Source organism: Gymnoscopelus braueri (genome assembly GCF_963280865.1).
Source record: "Gymnoscopelus braueri genome assembly, chromosome: 7".
NCBI lineage: Eukaryota > Metazoa > Chordata > Actinopteri > Myctophiformes > Myctophidae > Gymnoscopelus > Gymnoscopelus braueri.
Window position 1 is genome coordinate 11,837,032 of NC_137608.1, and position 13,309 is coordinate 11,850,340.

A 13,309-nucleotide genomic window follows, 5' to 3' on the forward strand; every position below is an offset into this window, starting at 1 on the left:
CGCCCCCCTACATCCTGGAGGATCCGCCCCATCACCCCATGTCAACAAGCAACACCTACACAAGAGAAAATATGTGCTACGCCCTATTGTAGTTTGGTGAATTACTTCCAGCAGAAATGCCTTCGGTGAAAGACCTCAACGTAACCTGTAATGTTCTCAACAAGGAGAACACCTTCTCAGGGGGAGATGCGGTCACTGGGAGGGTCACCTTCCAGCTGGAGAAAGAGTTGAAAGTGAAAAGTGTTGTCGTCAAGCTGAAAGGAGACGCCAATGTTCGGTGGTCCACAGGGTCAGGAGATCACAGGAGGACCTACCATGCACACAGGAGATACTTCAAACTCAAAACATATCTGGTTCCAGAAAACGCAGAAGGTAAAATGTTTTTAACGTGTATTTTGGAGTTGGAGCTATACATGTTGTATGGCATGTACCAGCAGGCGCATAAACGCAAGGTGTGCGCGACACGCGGAAAGATGCGCAAGACCACGAATCCACGCAATGGCATTGACAAAGCATTGGCAGATTCCGCCCCATAGGTAAAATAAAAGTGCGGTGTGACCGTGCCCTTAACGTGTATTTTGGAGTTGGAGCTAAATGTTGTCTAACTTGGTGGGAAAAGTACTCAGATGTTTTACCTAAAGGTAGGGTAAGTGATATGTTTTGGGTGTTTGAGTTTTTTTGTTAAAAGGTTAAAGTACTATTACTATATTTTGATGATAGTAATCATTGCTACAGAGCGTTTGTTCAGTCACAGCGGTCTCTCCAGCTCTTTAGTAAACAGGATATAGTACATTTTCAGGTACTAGGTGACAACATTTAAGCCAATCAGGAGAGAGTACTGAAATTTATTTTCTGTTTTAATAGGCTCCCTAGGCTGGCAGAGGGATTACTTGGACAATTGGCACTGGGTGTAAACATGGGGTTGCAAAATTAAGCTATCCTTCATATAGCCTATATTTGTTTTGATTATATTGATAATGTCCAAGCCTTTATAAATAGTTTATTTATTTTGTCCTTCAACTCCGATGTCATGGTGATACTGATACAACTTTAGACCTCTCACAACCACCTGTTTGTCTGTCTCAGAACCCCACCTTTGGTTATGATGAGCACACACACACACACACACACACACACACACACACACACACACACACACACACACACACACACACACACACACACACACACACACACACACACACACACACACAGTATGCGTGTGAATAAACATAGAATACTTCGAGGTAATATATTTTGTATTTCTTTTTCAGAGACTGTACTTGCTGAAGGACCCCATGCCTACAACTTCAGCCTCAAAATACCAGTGGAGTATGTGGAAATTTGTTATGTTTGATGTACAATTACTATAACAATACATTTTCATTATTCTGAAATAGTCTATGTTTGAGGCATGCTAAATAATGCAGCCCAGACTGAGAAAAAAAATCTCAGTTATTTTCAAAATATACAAAACATACTGTACCTTTGAATATATATTTGGAACCAAGAAACATATTTTTAAACCATCATTATATCGTCTCTGTCGGCGGTGTGACGATATATTTATTTTTGGTATGGTGTGAGAAATCCACTAGTACTGACTCTTCCTTTACAGAAACATGCCACCGTCCTACAAAGGAGTACATGGGAGGATTGTCTACGTGTTGCAGGCCAAGGTGTCCAGGAGCTGGAGGCCGAATAGCGTCTCAACACACGAGTTAACCTTTGTTAATAAGTTCCTTTCAGCATCTGCAACGGTAAGACGCCATGGCTAAGCTTAGCGCATTTATTATGAACTAGGTCCACCTATATGTTCCAAAATATTTTGGTAGTAGGAATATTTTGTTTTTTTGCTGGGCCCGGAGGTTGGCCAGCGGTTTGCGAGATTTGCTCTGGATTCACGCACACGCACACACACAAACACACACATACACACACTGGAGCTTTCTCAGTGGGTAGGTATACTACGGAATACAAAAGCGCTCACCCCAAAACACGCTTGCCTCAGGTCAAATCCAGTATCCTCGGAGTGGTCGCCACCAGGTATTCCTAAATGTAACCTCAGTAAGACAATGCCTAACCCTAACTAACCTTATTCATTACTTTAACCTCAGTAAAACAAATACAGGGAAAAAATGGGGGCGAGTCTTCCAGTTACCATACTACGTACTTTAAGGGCTGTTCACACTGAGCACTATAACTATAACGATAACTATATCGTTCACCATTGTATTTATTTTTTATAGTTGGTGTGACTCTGCCATCCATTTGACTTTTTAAAACCATATTTTTATAGTTATAGTTATAGTGCTCTGTGTGAATGGCCTTGTACCTGCAGAGCACGTACGTAGAGACTATACCACTGGGTAGCAGCCACGTAGCAACCGTTTCCTCTATGTTGCGTACATATGAATCATTCATAATTCACCGACACATCCCGACGGGCATAGTGTCCTGGTCTGGCTTAACCAGGCTTTGCCTAGCCTTATTTTTCCAGAGCGGGCAGTCGTGGCAGAGTGGTTCTTTATACTGGTATATCTGGTTTTTATACATACAGTCTTTTGGTAAAAGGCGTGTCAGTTCATGATATCATCAAAACCTGGACACGCTCTCTTGCATTCACATGTAACTGGACACCACTGTTGTTGTGTAAGTTGTAGTGGGCAATTTGACTGGCTGTGAGGACAGTTTTGTGTGTCTGGGGCGGGCGGACGGGCATTTGATGTTGCAAATATGGAAAAGCAATTATTTACCAAATAGGATGGGTGGAGTGCGGGCTGAGTTTAAGTGCTTTATGACAGATTATGAGTTAAAAGGGCTTTATCTCTGGCAGTAGAGTTTGAAGAAGTTGAGTTAAAGGATGTGTTAGGGATATTTTTTTTGTTAATTGTTTTTGTTAACACAATTGAAGCCGATAAATGGGTTGTCTTTCCAGATTGGATCAAATTAGCAAAACCTGAAAATGTAATGCTGGAGAGACGGGGAGACCCCTGTTACAGAACACTATAAAACTATTTTTACTATCAGAATATAGAGCTTAACTTCTTAACCCATTATGACCGAGCCTATACGTTGTTATACCTTTAAAACTGGGAAAGCATCTGTGGTATTTTAGATGTTGCGATGTATATAGCAGTATATAGTGTATAAAAAAATACACTTCTTCTGTAAACCTAGGATTTAGAAGGCGTTTTTAAAATAGGCCTCAGGTCTAAATGGGTTAACAAAACCTTTTTGTTTTAACCCCAAAAAATATAACTTACAGCATCTTTCATTCAAAATGTAATATGTGACCTTGTACACTGTATATAGCTCTTCAGTAACTAATATAAATGTACATGATGCATTCTAGTCTCCTCAGGTTGGTTCAGTGGAAAAAGAGCTTGGGACTTTCCACAAAGGACTTGTCAAAATGGAGGCCTCTGTTGACAAGGGCACTTGTTGTCCAGGTAACTATACCCCGAACATGATAGTTTTAGTTTGATTTACAATATCAATAATAGATTTGTACGATTCTGTCACACTCACACTCGGGGATGGAATGTACGATCCAAAATACACTCTTAACACGAAAGAAGTTGGTAACCTGAAAACTCTTTACTGAAAACTCAGGTACACCTCACAGGGCAAAAGTCAAACTTACAGATACTCGCAAAAACTGAAACTCGAGCTGAAACAGAGCACATGGCAGCAGACAAACAGAAGACAATAATCCAGCATGCATTAAAATATGTCTAGAACAAGTTTTAAATGTATTATCATTGTTGTTATTATTAAAGTATTGATATTGTATTGTACTTGTCTAATTACAGGAACATACAGCTGTTTTGTTTAATCATTGATTATTATCTTCTTCTAAAGGTGAAAAAATGACTGTTGTGGCCAAAGTCAACAATTCCTCATCTAAGAAAATGACGCCCAAATTCAAAATGGTTCAAAAAGTGGTGTTTCGTGCCCAAGGCCACACCAATTGGAGTTCGAGGGAAGTGTGCAAAGGGGTGGGGAACCTTATTGAACCCAAAACAAACGAAACAATCACTTGTCAGATGGAGGTTCCTGCAGGCTGGTGCCCGACCATCAGCAACTGTGAAATCATCTCATTAGATTACGTTGTAAAGGTATGTACAGTTTGTAGTTACAGTATGTTTCACAATGTTCCATTGACATCAGTTCTGTATGTCTACCTAACTTGTTGCTAGTCTTTCTTGCATTGGCTGTGTTCTTTGTTGAGTTGGCGCTGCATAAGATGCCAAAGAACATTCCATGTATGAACCTCATGTTGGATCCTATGCGATAGTATTAAATGAAAAGGTCTTCTTGTTGACCATTAAAATGACAATACCGGCGGCCTGGCATATTTAGCCCTGATTGACAATGATGCATGGTATACAGTAGTTACTGTTGAGCCGACACAAATCTTGCGGGAGCGGGTGGTGTTTAAATACCTGTGGGCGGAAATGGGTGGTCAAAAGAAATGGTCTACGCCGGTGACTCTGGAATCAATGTAGGCTAATAGCTATAGGCTAAAGATGTTTTATCTCATAGTCAATCTAACTGCTTGCTTCTTATTCTCAGGCGTATTTGGACATCAGCTTTGCTTTTGACCCAGAGGTCGAGTTTCAAGTGGTCATGCTAGCCGCTGGCATGACCAGCGGGTCTATCCCTCCACCATTTGGAGCTGGGGGTCCCGCTCCCTACCAGCCACAGGGTTTTGGGGGTCCCGCTCCCTACCAGCCACAGGGTTTTGGGGGTCCCGCTCCCTACCAGCCACAGGGTTTCGGGGGTCCACCCTACCAGCAGCCACAGGGTTTCGGGGGTCCAACCCAGAGCGACTTCCCTCCACCCTACCAGCAGCCACAGGGGTTCGGGGGGCCAACCCACAACGGCGGCTTCCAACCACCTGTTGCCCCGGTGGGACTTTATCCTGCTGTACCCTTGGGTCCAGGTTACCCAGCAGTCCCAAGCCTGGCCGGTACCAACAATTTTCCAGGGTACTCTTCAAATCCGCCTGCATATGCGGATCTCCAAAATGATCCATCCGGCTCAAAGCCCAGCCATGAGTCATATAATGTTAACCCTTTGCCACAGCAGTCTCCCGGCCAGCCTGGTTTCCCCGTGTATCCCCACCTCCCTCCAACTGCTCCGCCTGTGTTCAACCCATCGCTTCAACCCACGTTCAACATCGATCCAACTGCCCCAGCGATGAGTTCCAACTTCTTGTCTGAACAGAAAGAAGAGCCTCCGTCTTACATGCCCAAGGTTTAGCTACATAAGACATGGAGTCTGGGGGCTATTTGAAAATAGACGATCGACAAGTTCACAACGTGACGCGATGCGACAGGTTGTAACACGTTGTGAGCTGGTAGATATGCTATTTTCGGAAACATTGCAAAAAGTTTGAAATATTTGAAATCATTTTACACAATCTTCTCTTATGGGCGTCTCTAGTACAAAATCTTTGCATGTGGGGGTCTGCGGCTAAATGCATTTCATTTCGGGAGTCCTTGACATGAAAATGTTTGAGAACCACCGACATGAGAGACTCATCAAATAATTTATGGCGGGGCAATATGTCGATATAATATCAATGTTGTGATATGAGACTAGATATCATCTGGGATTTGGGATATTATAATATTGTGATATGGCTGTGAGGCCTGTCACAATCACCAAATCACAAGTATTTGATATAATCGCAATTGTTTTTCATAATCGTTTCCGTTTTGATTAACATCTTTTTTAAGTATAACATTTTTTAAGGATCTACACCATGAATTAAAAAAAAATATTTGATATTTAATATCATATGGTGTATGTCCCTCAAACCTTTTTCAAAAGGTTTGAGCCTAAATCATCACTCAGATATACTCATCCCAAGTCAATTGTCTCTGGCTTATACAGCACTTTCAGCTGCAATACCAAAACGTCCTCTTGGGCAGGGGGGGGGCTACTGAGCAATTCTGTCTGGCCAGCATCAATGCAATGGCAATGCAAGTGATGTCACTTGCATTGCCATTCTGAAATGGCCTGTTCAGACACGCCCATTCTGAAAATCTCTGAAATGAGAATGAATGACTGAATGTTAAAAAATATATATATTTTTTGGGGTACAAGAGACACTGGGGAGCCCAAAAAATACTAAAAACCAAAAAAAAATGAAATTCATGGTGTAGACCCATATGTCAGTAATGTCTTTGTATATTTAAATCATTTGTCATATCTGCCCTGTGCATTTTTTTTATTTCGAAGCCTAAAAGGCAAACACAATTTGTATTTATTTATTTTTGTTCATAATTATTTTCCAATATTCAATGCCAATAACACAATTAAATCGTTAATCACAATTATTTGGATATTCAAGAGATGGCATCCCCATCACTGGACCGCATTAGGGAGTCCTGGTGTAATGATATGGGACTTGAAATCCCCGATATTTCTTGGCAGCTGGCAATTAAAAGAATACATAAATCATCTGTCTGCATCAGACATGGACTACTTCAATTCAAAGTGTTTCATAGGTTACATTTCTCTAAGAGCAGACTTGCTGAGATTTACCCGGATGTTGACCCGACTTGCTCCAGGTGCCACCAAGCTCCAGCCACTCTCTACCATATGTTCTGGTCATGCCCATCATTATCACAATTTTGGCTTTCTGTTTTTGAGACCTTTTCTGTTATCTGTGATAAAGAGATCTGCCCTAACCCCTTGGTTGCGGTCTTTGGAGTGGTCCCTGGTGAAGTGACAGTATCAGTCGCTCAGTCTGATGCTATGGCCTTCTCCTCATTATTGGCTCGACGCCTTATTTTGTTCAATTGGAAATCAGCCATTCCCCCATCACATCGACGCTGGGTCGGAGATGTGATGGCTCATTTAAAACTTGAGAAGCTTAAATATTCCACCTGGGGTTCTGTCCAGAAATGTTACAAGGTTTGGCAGCCATTTTTGGATTATTTTGATCAAAAATTCCCGGCTGGGGACACTTAGGTATAGAACGGTGAACTACTAATTCGACAATTCTTGTATGGCAATTGACAATCTGTATGAGAACGACATGTTTTTTTATTTTGGGGTTTTATTTTTGATATTCGTATTACTGTCTATTTATTGCAGGTATTGTTAATATATAAGTGTGGCTATGTGCTGTCCTGTGATGTATGTATGTATGTATGTTTTGTTGGTGTTGAAAAAATAAAAACTATTTAATAATAATCACAATTATTTGTATGACAATTAATCGTCAACTTAAATTTTGTAATCGTGACAGCCCTAATGGCTGTTGTATTTTCCTGGTTTTAAAGGTTACGTTGCAGTGAAAGTGTTCTAGCTGTTCATTTATTTACCTTCACCCACTTAGTTACAGGGTGGTTCCTACACAAGTATGGAAAGTATGGAATTTGGAATATGGAAAAAAGATTTGTTTCCAGACTTTCCATCCTGTTTTTTTAAATATAAAATTCAGAATTTCAACAAAAAAAATTATGTATTGATTGACTGCATTGGTTAGATTACCTCCTCTTTTGGCACAGAGTTTTGAGAGTGACTTTGTTTATAAACAGTGTTTCCAACAAGTATGTTTTACTCCATAAACGGCCAATGAAGCAAAGTCGATGTACAATTAGTTCTCTTTTAGTTCCCTGGTGAATTGAACACCACTTCTGTTCCTGTAGGGGTTGAAGGTATTCCGTTGTTTAAATTTACATGACAAATGTAACATCCATTTAACTATTTTAGCATTGTCTGAAGTTATGCCTTCAGTGAAAAGCCTTAATGTAACTTGTGATGTTCTCAGCGAGGAGGGCACCTTTGCAGGGGGCGATCCGGTCACAAGGAGAGTTCCAGTTCCATATGGAAAAAGAAACCAAAGTTTAAAGAATTTTCATCAAACTGAAAGGCGATGCTAATGTTCGGTGGTCGACAGGGATGGGAGATGACAGCAGAACATACTACTGTATGCACACAGAAGATATTTGAAACTCAAAACGTTTTTACTTCCAGAAAACCCAGAATGTAGGCTGGCTGAAATGTTGTAGTTTTGTTTTGTTTTGTTACCTAACCTCCCTAAGGTAAAGTCAAATCAAGCTCCATCATTGCAGTATCATGAAAGGTGGAAAGAGACAGAGAAAGAAACTCTCATGGTCCTCTCACCAACACCTGTTGCCATAGAATACTAGCCCAGTGGTTGTCAAACTTTTTGGGCTTAAGGCACCAAGGCACCACTGTACATTTTTGTTTTCCATCCAAGGCACCCCTAAATGTGTGACAACATTTGATAACTTTTCCCTACAGATCAGGCATATTGGTGTGGCACAGGTAGCAGCAATACTACAGCTGAAACCATACTGGCACAATCATTATAAAGCCTTGTGTTTGGCTTTTATGCTGCTCCTGACTCATCAGATAAGGCAGTTGTCAGTTGCAGAATGGGTGTAACGTTATTTGTTCTCTTATGAAACCTCCATATTTCCGACATTTCTGTTTCTGTTAGGAAGAGACAAGTTGCAAGGAAAACTTGAGAGTATCCTTTTCGGCAATCTGGGAACCCATCGCCAAATGAAAAGGAAAAACAGCGCCTGTTTTTGAGAGATTACCTTTTCGGTAATAATTAAATAAGTGATATTGATAAATTCCAAATATTATCAAAGTGGTCTCACCAGTTTAACAGTCTAATGGTCTAAATGTTAAAACATTTTGGGGGGAGAATTACTTGGGGACTTTTTTTTTTTTTACATTTTAGAACCAATTTCTAATAGCTTACCCTAGTTTACATTTTAAAACACATTTCTAATTCTATTCAATGAACAGTCCGAGTCATATTCACCTGTATGACTGTATCCATTACAAGCCCTAGCACCTTGATAACTATAACTAGCCTTAGCCTACACTTAGATTTTTTAGCCTACAGATTTTGATATAATTCCATATCAAAAGTTACAAAGTCACCCTTACATACATTTACATAAACTGGAATAAAGCTTATTATTGTCATGTAATGCATAACCTATGTCGGTGTAATATAATATAGCCTTGTGTTTTGGACCTTAAAATAAAGTATTTTTACTTTACAGGTGTACTTCCAATTTTCAATAATTTTACTTCTACTCCACTACATCTCAAAGGCAGCACCACTATAATGAATTGAAAACTTTAGTTACTTATTAAAACCCACGTCAGACCTATATAATTTATATACTTTGGCAATTTGAAAATAGCCAATACAACCTCACAACGCAATTTTCAAAGGATTTTTATACATTTTATACATTGAAAACTTGATACATTTGAAAAAATGGGACAGTCTGCATAATGAGTACTTTTACTTTTGGTACTTTAAGTATATTTTTTCGATGCCAATACTTTTGTACTTTTACTCAAATACATTTTGAATACCGAACTTTTACTTGCAACAGGCTATTTCTACAATAGGGTATTGATACTTTTACTTGAGTAAAAAAAATGTGAGTACTTCTTTCATCACTGTAGGTGGTATTAATTAAGAGATCTTTAATCCCCCCGCCCCTGGAGTAGCCCTGAAACATGCAGACTGTCATATATTACATGACAGTCATGGATGAACTTCAACCTGGTGTTTGCTTTTCTCCATTTACAGCCTGTACATCTACAAAAACGTTCAGATTTCAAATATAAAGTGCTTACCCCCTGGCCACGGATGTTAAAATTATGTCCGTGTCCAGAAGTACCCGTGTGTTCCGTATTCTTTAATAAAAAAGCATTTGAATCCGATTGGTGGACATTTTCTCCGTATTTTCTCCATATGCTTTCAACTACGCGGCCCTATCGGTTGGCAGGTGTACTGCACTCTGATACCTTCTAACTATGAGAAAATGGCCACCAATCAGATTAAAATGCTTTTTATTGAACAATACGGAAGATACGGGTACTTCAAAGCCCCGAACGTCATTATAACATCCGTGGCCATGGGTGAAGCACTTTATATTTGAAATCTGAACGTTTATGTAGATGTACCGGCCAAAAAGGGAGTAAGTGCAAACACCAGGTTGAAGTTCATCCATGACGACCGTCGTGTGATCCATGGCTATATGTCATAACCTATGTACTGTTATATAGCCTAAAACAAAGCTAATGTTAACGTGGGCGGTATTAAGAGTTTTGCTACATTGCTCTCTCGTTGTTCACATATGGGAACAGCGCCCTCTGGCGGTGATAACAGAAGCTTCACATTAACTCCCTCAGGGCCAAACCTAATTTTTGGCCCGATGGGTCTTCCGTCGCTTTCCGGTAGCCCCCTCCCGAAGGTATTATAGGCGACCGGAATGCGGAAGTCGTTCTCTTGGCTTCCTTCTGCCTTCGGTGAAGGAGCTTCGCAAATCGACAAACATTCAACAAACAAAAGAACGAGTTCTGCGGGTATCACAACTCTATAGCGACTGGTAGGATTCGCGGTCCACAGAGTTCCCCAGACCTTCTTCTTCTCCCTCTTCCCCACTGTGTTTTTCCAGACGAGGAAAAGCACAGCTCTTCAAAGAAAAGAAAAAGAGAACGCTAAACTTAGCCACCTGTTGGCTCCGCTAGTAGCTAGCGGCCTAGTTTAGCTTTCCACCTTAGTGGCTAGTAGCTTAGCTCGCCACCTCCTCTCCATGGCTCGACGCCGTACCGCCGTTTCTGACCGTCAGGAGTACCCCCTGCGTCGCTGCGGCTCCCGTTCCTGTCCTCAACTCCTGGACGAGTGGGACACACACAACCACTGCGTCTCCTGCCTGGGTCTCGCCCACGCTGAGGACGCTGCTTACGAGCTACACCCAAGATGCTCCGACTGTGCGTCTTTCAACTCGTCCGAGCGCAAGAACCGGTTCCACGAGGCCAGAAATCTTTTCCAGCCTCCTTCACGGCCCCTGTTCGAGGACTATGAGGAGCAGCGCGGCGGCGACCGCCATTACTTCGCTTCCCGGCGATCTGCGGACCGCACACCTGCTAGCCAAGCTGCTCGTCGGCCTCATGCTTCAGCAGCAGCTAGCTGCGCGAGGGCTCTGGAGCCACCAAAACACCCCCGCTCTCGCTCTCCTCCGAGGAACGAATATGTTACTGAGCCCCGCGTCGAACCACCCCCCACCCCACCCGGTGGCCACACCGAACACCGTGCGGCCTCCCACTACTCTTCCACCCCGGGGAGCGTCGTTTCGGTCAGCGATTATGAGGTGGATGACGACGCCCTCACTCCCTACCAAGCCGAGCGGCAGGAGTCGCAGGACGTAGGAGACTACCTGGTCGTTGACGAGGTCGCGGAGGACGGGGTGGTCGTCAGGGATGACGCTCTCACCGCGGACCGCGACCCCCCGACCCCCCCAGCCCCAGCTGGGACCCTCCACACTGTCCTTGTTCACGCTGAGGCGCTCACAGCCCCCGCACCGGCCATAATAGGTGAGATTACTCTTCTGGAGCTCTATAAAAAAGCCACCGTCAGATGTGGCCTCAAGTGGCCAGGCGACGAGATCAACGAGACCCCTATTAACACCTCGGAGTTTCAGTGACTCGACTCAGTGGAGGAAAAAATCACCAAGAAAAGCAAACTTCCACTGGCGATGGGTTTCGTTTCGGCTCTCTCCTCGTCCTGGAGCGCTCCCGCGGCCCCCGACGCGGATCCCAGAAGGCTACGGTTCGACATCGATTGTGTGGGTGCGGGTGAACTGGGCCTCGGCCCCCCCCCACCAATGGATCGCACCCTAGCCAGCTCCCTCTGCCTTAGCCAGCCTCGCGGCCAGAAAACACCTTTTTCCACGGTGAAAGACATCCCTGTTTTCACCAATGAAAAGGACATCGCTGCCTCCCTGGCTTCTAAAGCCGTCTACAGGGCGTCAACATCGGGCGGCAGGGCTCTCAATGCCTCCGCTCTTCTGCAGGGCTCCCTGAAGGTGCTTCTGAGCGAGGCGGGAGACGCCGCCACACCCGAGCAGCTGGCCGAGATGCGACGCCTCACTCAAGAGATGATTTCTCTAAATAAACACAATGGACGGGCAGAGTGCTGGGGCTCTGCGTCACCCACGAAAGAGCACGATGGCTCGACCATGTTACTTTCCGCGGTCCCGAGGACAAGAAAAAGCTGCTGAACCTCAAAGTCACCCCAGGAAATCTTTTCCAGGGCGCCATGGATTATCTGAAGGAGAGCAGCGCGGTTCGAAAAGCTCAAGATGAGGCTGCATTGTCCTGCATCCAAGCCCCATCCAGAGCACCTCTCCCCAGACCCCAGTCCCGTCCTGGACGACAGCCAGACCGAGGTAGGCCGCCGAATCGTCAGGAGGGCCCAGTTCGACAGGCCCAGTCTTCCTCCGCTCCACCTGCTGCCAGAGAACAGCGGGACCGAAGGGAGGACGACCGCCCTCGCCCCCCACAGAACAGACCCAGCCAGAGAGGCTCCAACAAGGGTCGCGGTGCCAGGTCGTGTCGGTGACACTGTCACTCCCTGCGTGGAAAGCAGGGAAGTTTTCTCCCCCGGTTCCCTCTCCCCTCAGACGGGGGATTCGCGCCTGTATCTAGTGGCCTCGGGCCTCATGTACGGGTCACCGAGGAAGAGGAGGAGATCTCCACCGGAGCTAGCAGATGCGACGGAAGATCGCTCGCCAAGCACCGAAAGAAAGAAGAGCAAAACACAAATCACACATTTACGTGCCGCAGCAGATTGTCTGAGTGTGCATGCGTTAGAGAGGAAAGTTTTGCAAAATACACATACACATGCCACAGCAGATCGTCTGAGTGTGCATGCTATTTCTACTGTTGTTGTTGCCAATGTTGTGCTTTTACATGCTGCTGTATTAAAAAAGACCAACAAAAAATTGCAACTGAAAACGGTAGGAATGAAAATGAGCCGGAGACCGCGACGGACCCCCCCCAGGGGGGTCCATGGTGGTCTCCGGACAGAACAAAGGCTTGTGGCGGGCCAAAACCGCCACATGCTACATGGGTCACGCCAAAATTTTCCTCGGCGCCACAAGGTAAGACAAAGTCAAGCTATTGTCGCAATGACAGTGGGGGGGGCCAAAATGGCCGCCTCAGCTGTTCAACACGTGTCGCTAGACAAGATGGCGGCCCCCACTTGCAGACACGTGTCGACAATAGCGAAGGCCGGTCCCACGTGCGCAGCCAGGAAAATAATAATGGCCGCGCCCATGAGCACGAATGTAACAACAAGCACGGTAGCCATGCCAACGAGTGCAGCCAAGATGGCGGCTCATGTGAGTACGAATACAATAACAGTCCCCCCCAATCCTTTAACACTACACATCGAGCGTTGGAAAGAATGCAACGCCAACCCCTGGGTGCTTCGTACAATAGC

At 44.2% G+C, this 13,309-nt stretch overlaps 1 protein-coding gene and 1 long non-coding RNA gene across 4 annotated transcripts in view; one reads left to right on the forward strand and one right to left on the reverse strand.

Annotated features, from left to right (window-relative positions):
• On the forward strand, positions 1-7,206 carry LOC308089482 (arrestin domain-containing protein 3-like). The gene is made up of 6 exons (XM_080434223.1): positions 1-372; positions 1,275-1,332; positions 1,619-1,760; positions 3,356-3,452; positions 3,865-4,121; positions 4,579-7,206. The coding sequence occupies exons 1-6, from the start codon at positions 117-119 to the stop codon at positions 5,266-5,268; spliced, it is 1,500 nt and encodes a 499-aa protein (XP_080290349.1). The 5' UTR covers positions 1-116; the 3' UTR covers positions 5,269-7,206.
• The window catches only part of LOC308089484, a 26,245-nt gene continuing 17,521 nt past the window's right edge, over positions 4,586-13,309 (reverse strand). The window contains exons 2-3 of one of the 3 annotated variants that reach the window (XR_013933509.1): positions 4,793-4,927; positions 4,586-4,726 (exon numbers count right to left, since the gene is read on the reverse strand). This is a non-coding gene — a long non-coding RNA (uncharacterized lncRNA). Of the gene's footprint in view, positions 4,760-4,792; positions 4,928-13,309 lie in introns of all 3 variants that reach the window. The other 2 variants (XR_013933510.1, XR_013933511.1) reach the window with 2 other exon arrangements.

Excerpts from the sequence above, each read along its gene's own strand:
- LOC308089482 (XM_080434223.1), top strand. The coding sequence starts at position 117 with ATGCCTTCGGTGAAAGACCTCAACGTAACCTGTAATGTTCTCAACAAG. Across the intron at positions 1,761-3,355 it reads TCCTTTCAGCATCTGCAACG|TCTCCTCAGGTTGGTTCAGT; the intron begins GTAAGACGCCAT and ends GATGCATTCTAG. Across the intron at positions 4,122-4,578 it reads CATTAGATTACGTTGTAAAG|GCGTATTTGGACATCAGCTT; the intron begins GTATGTACAGTT and ends TCTTATTCTCAG.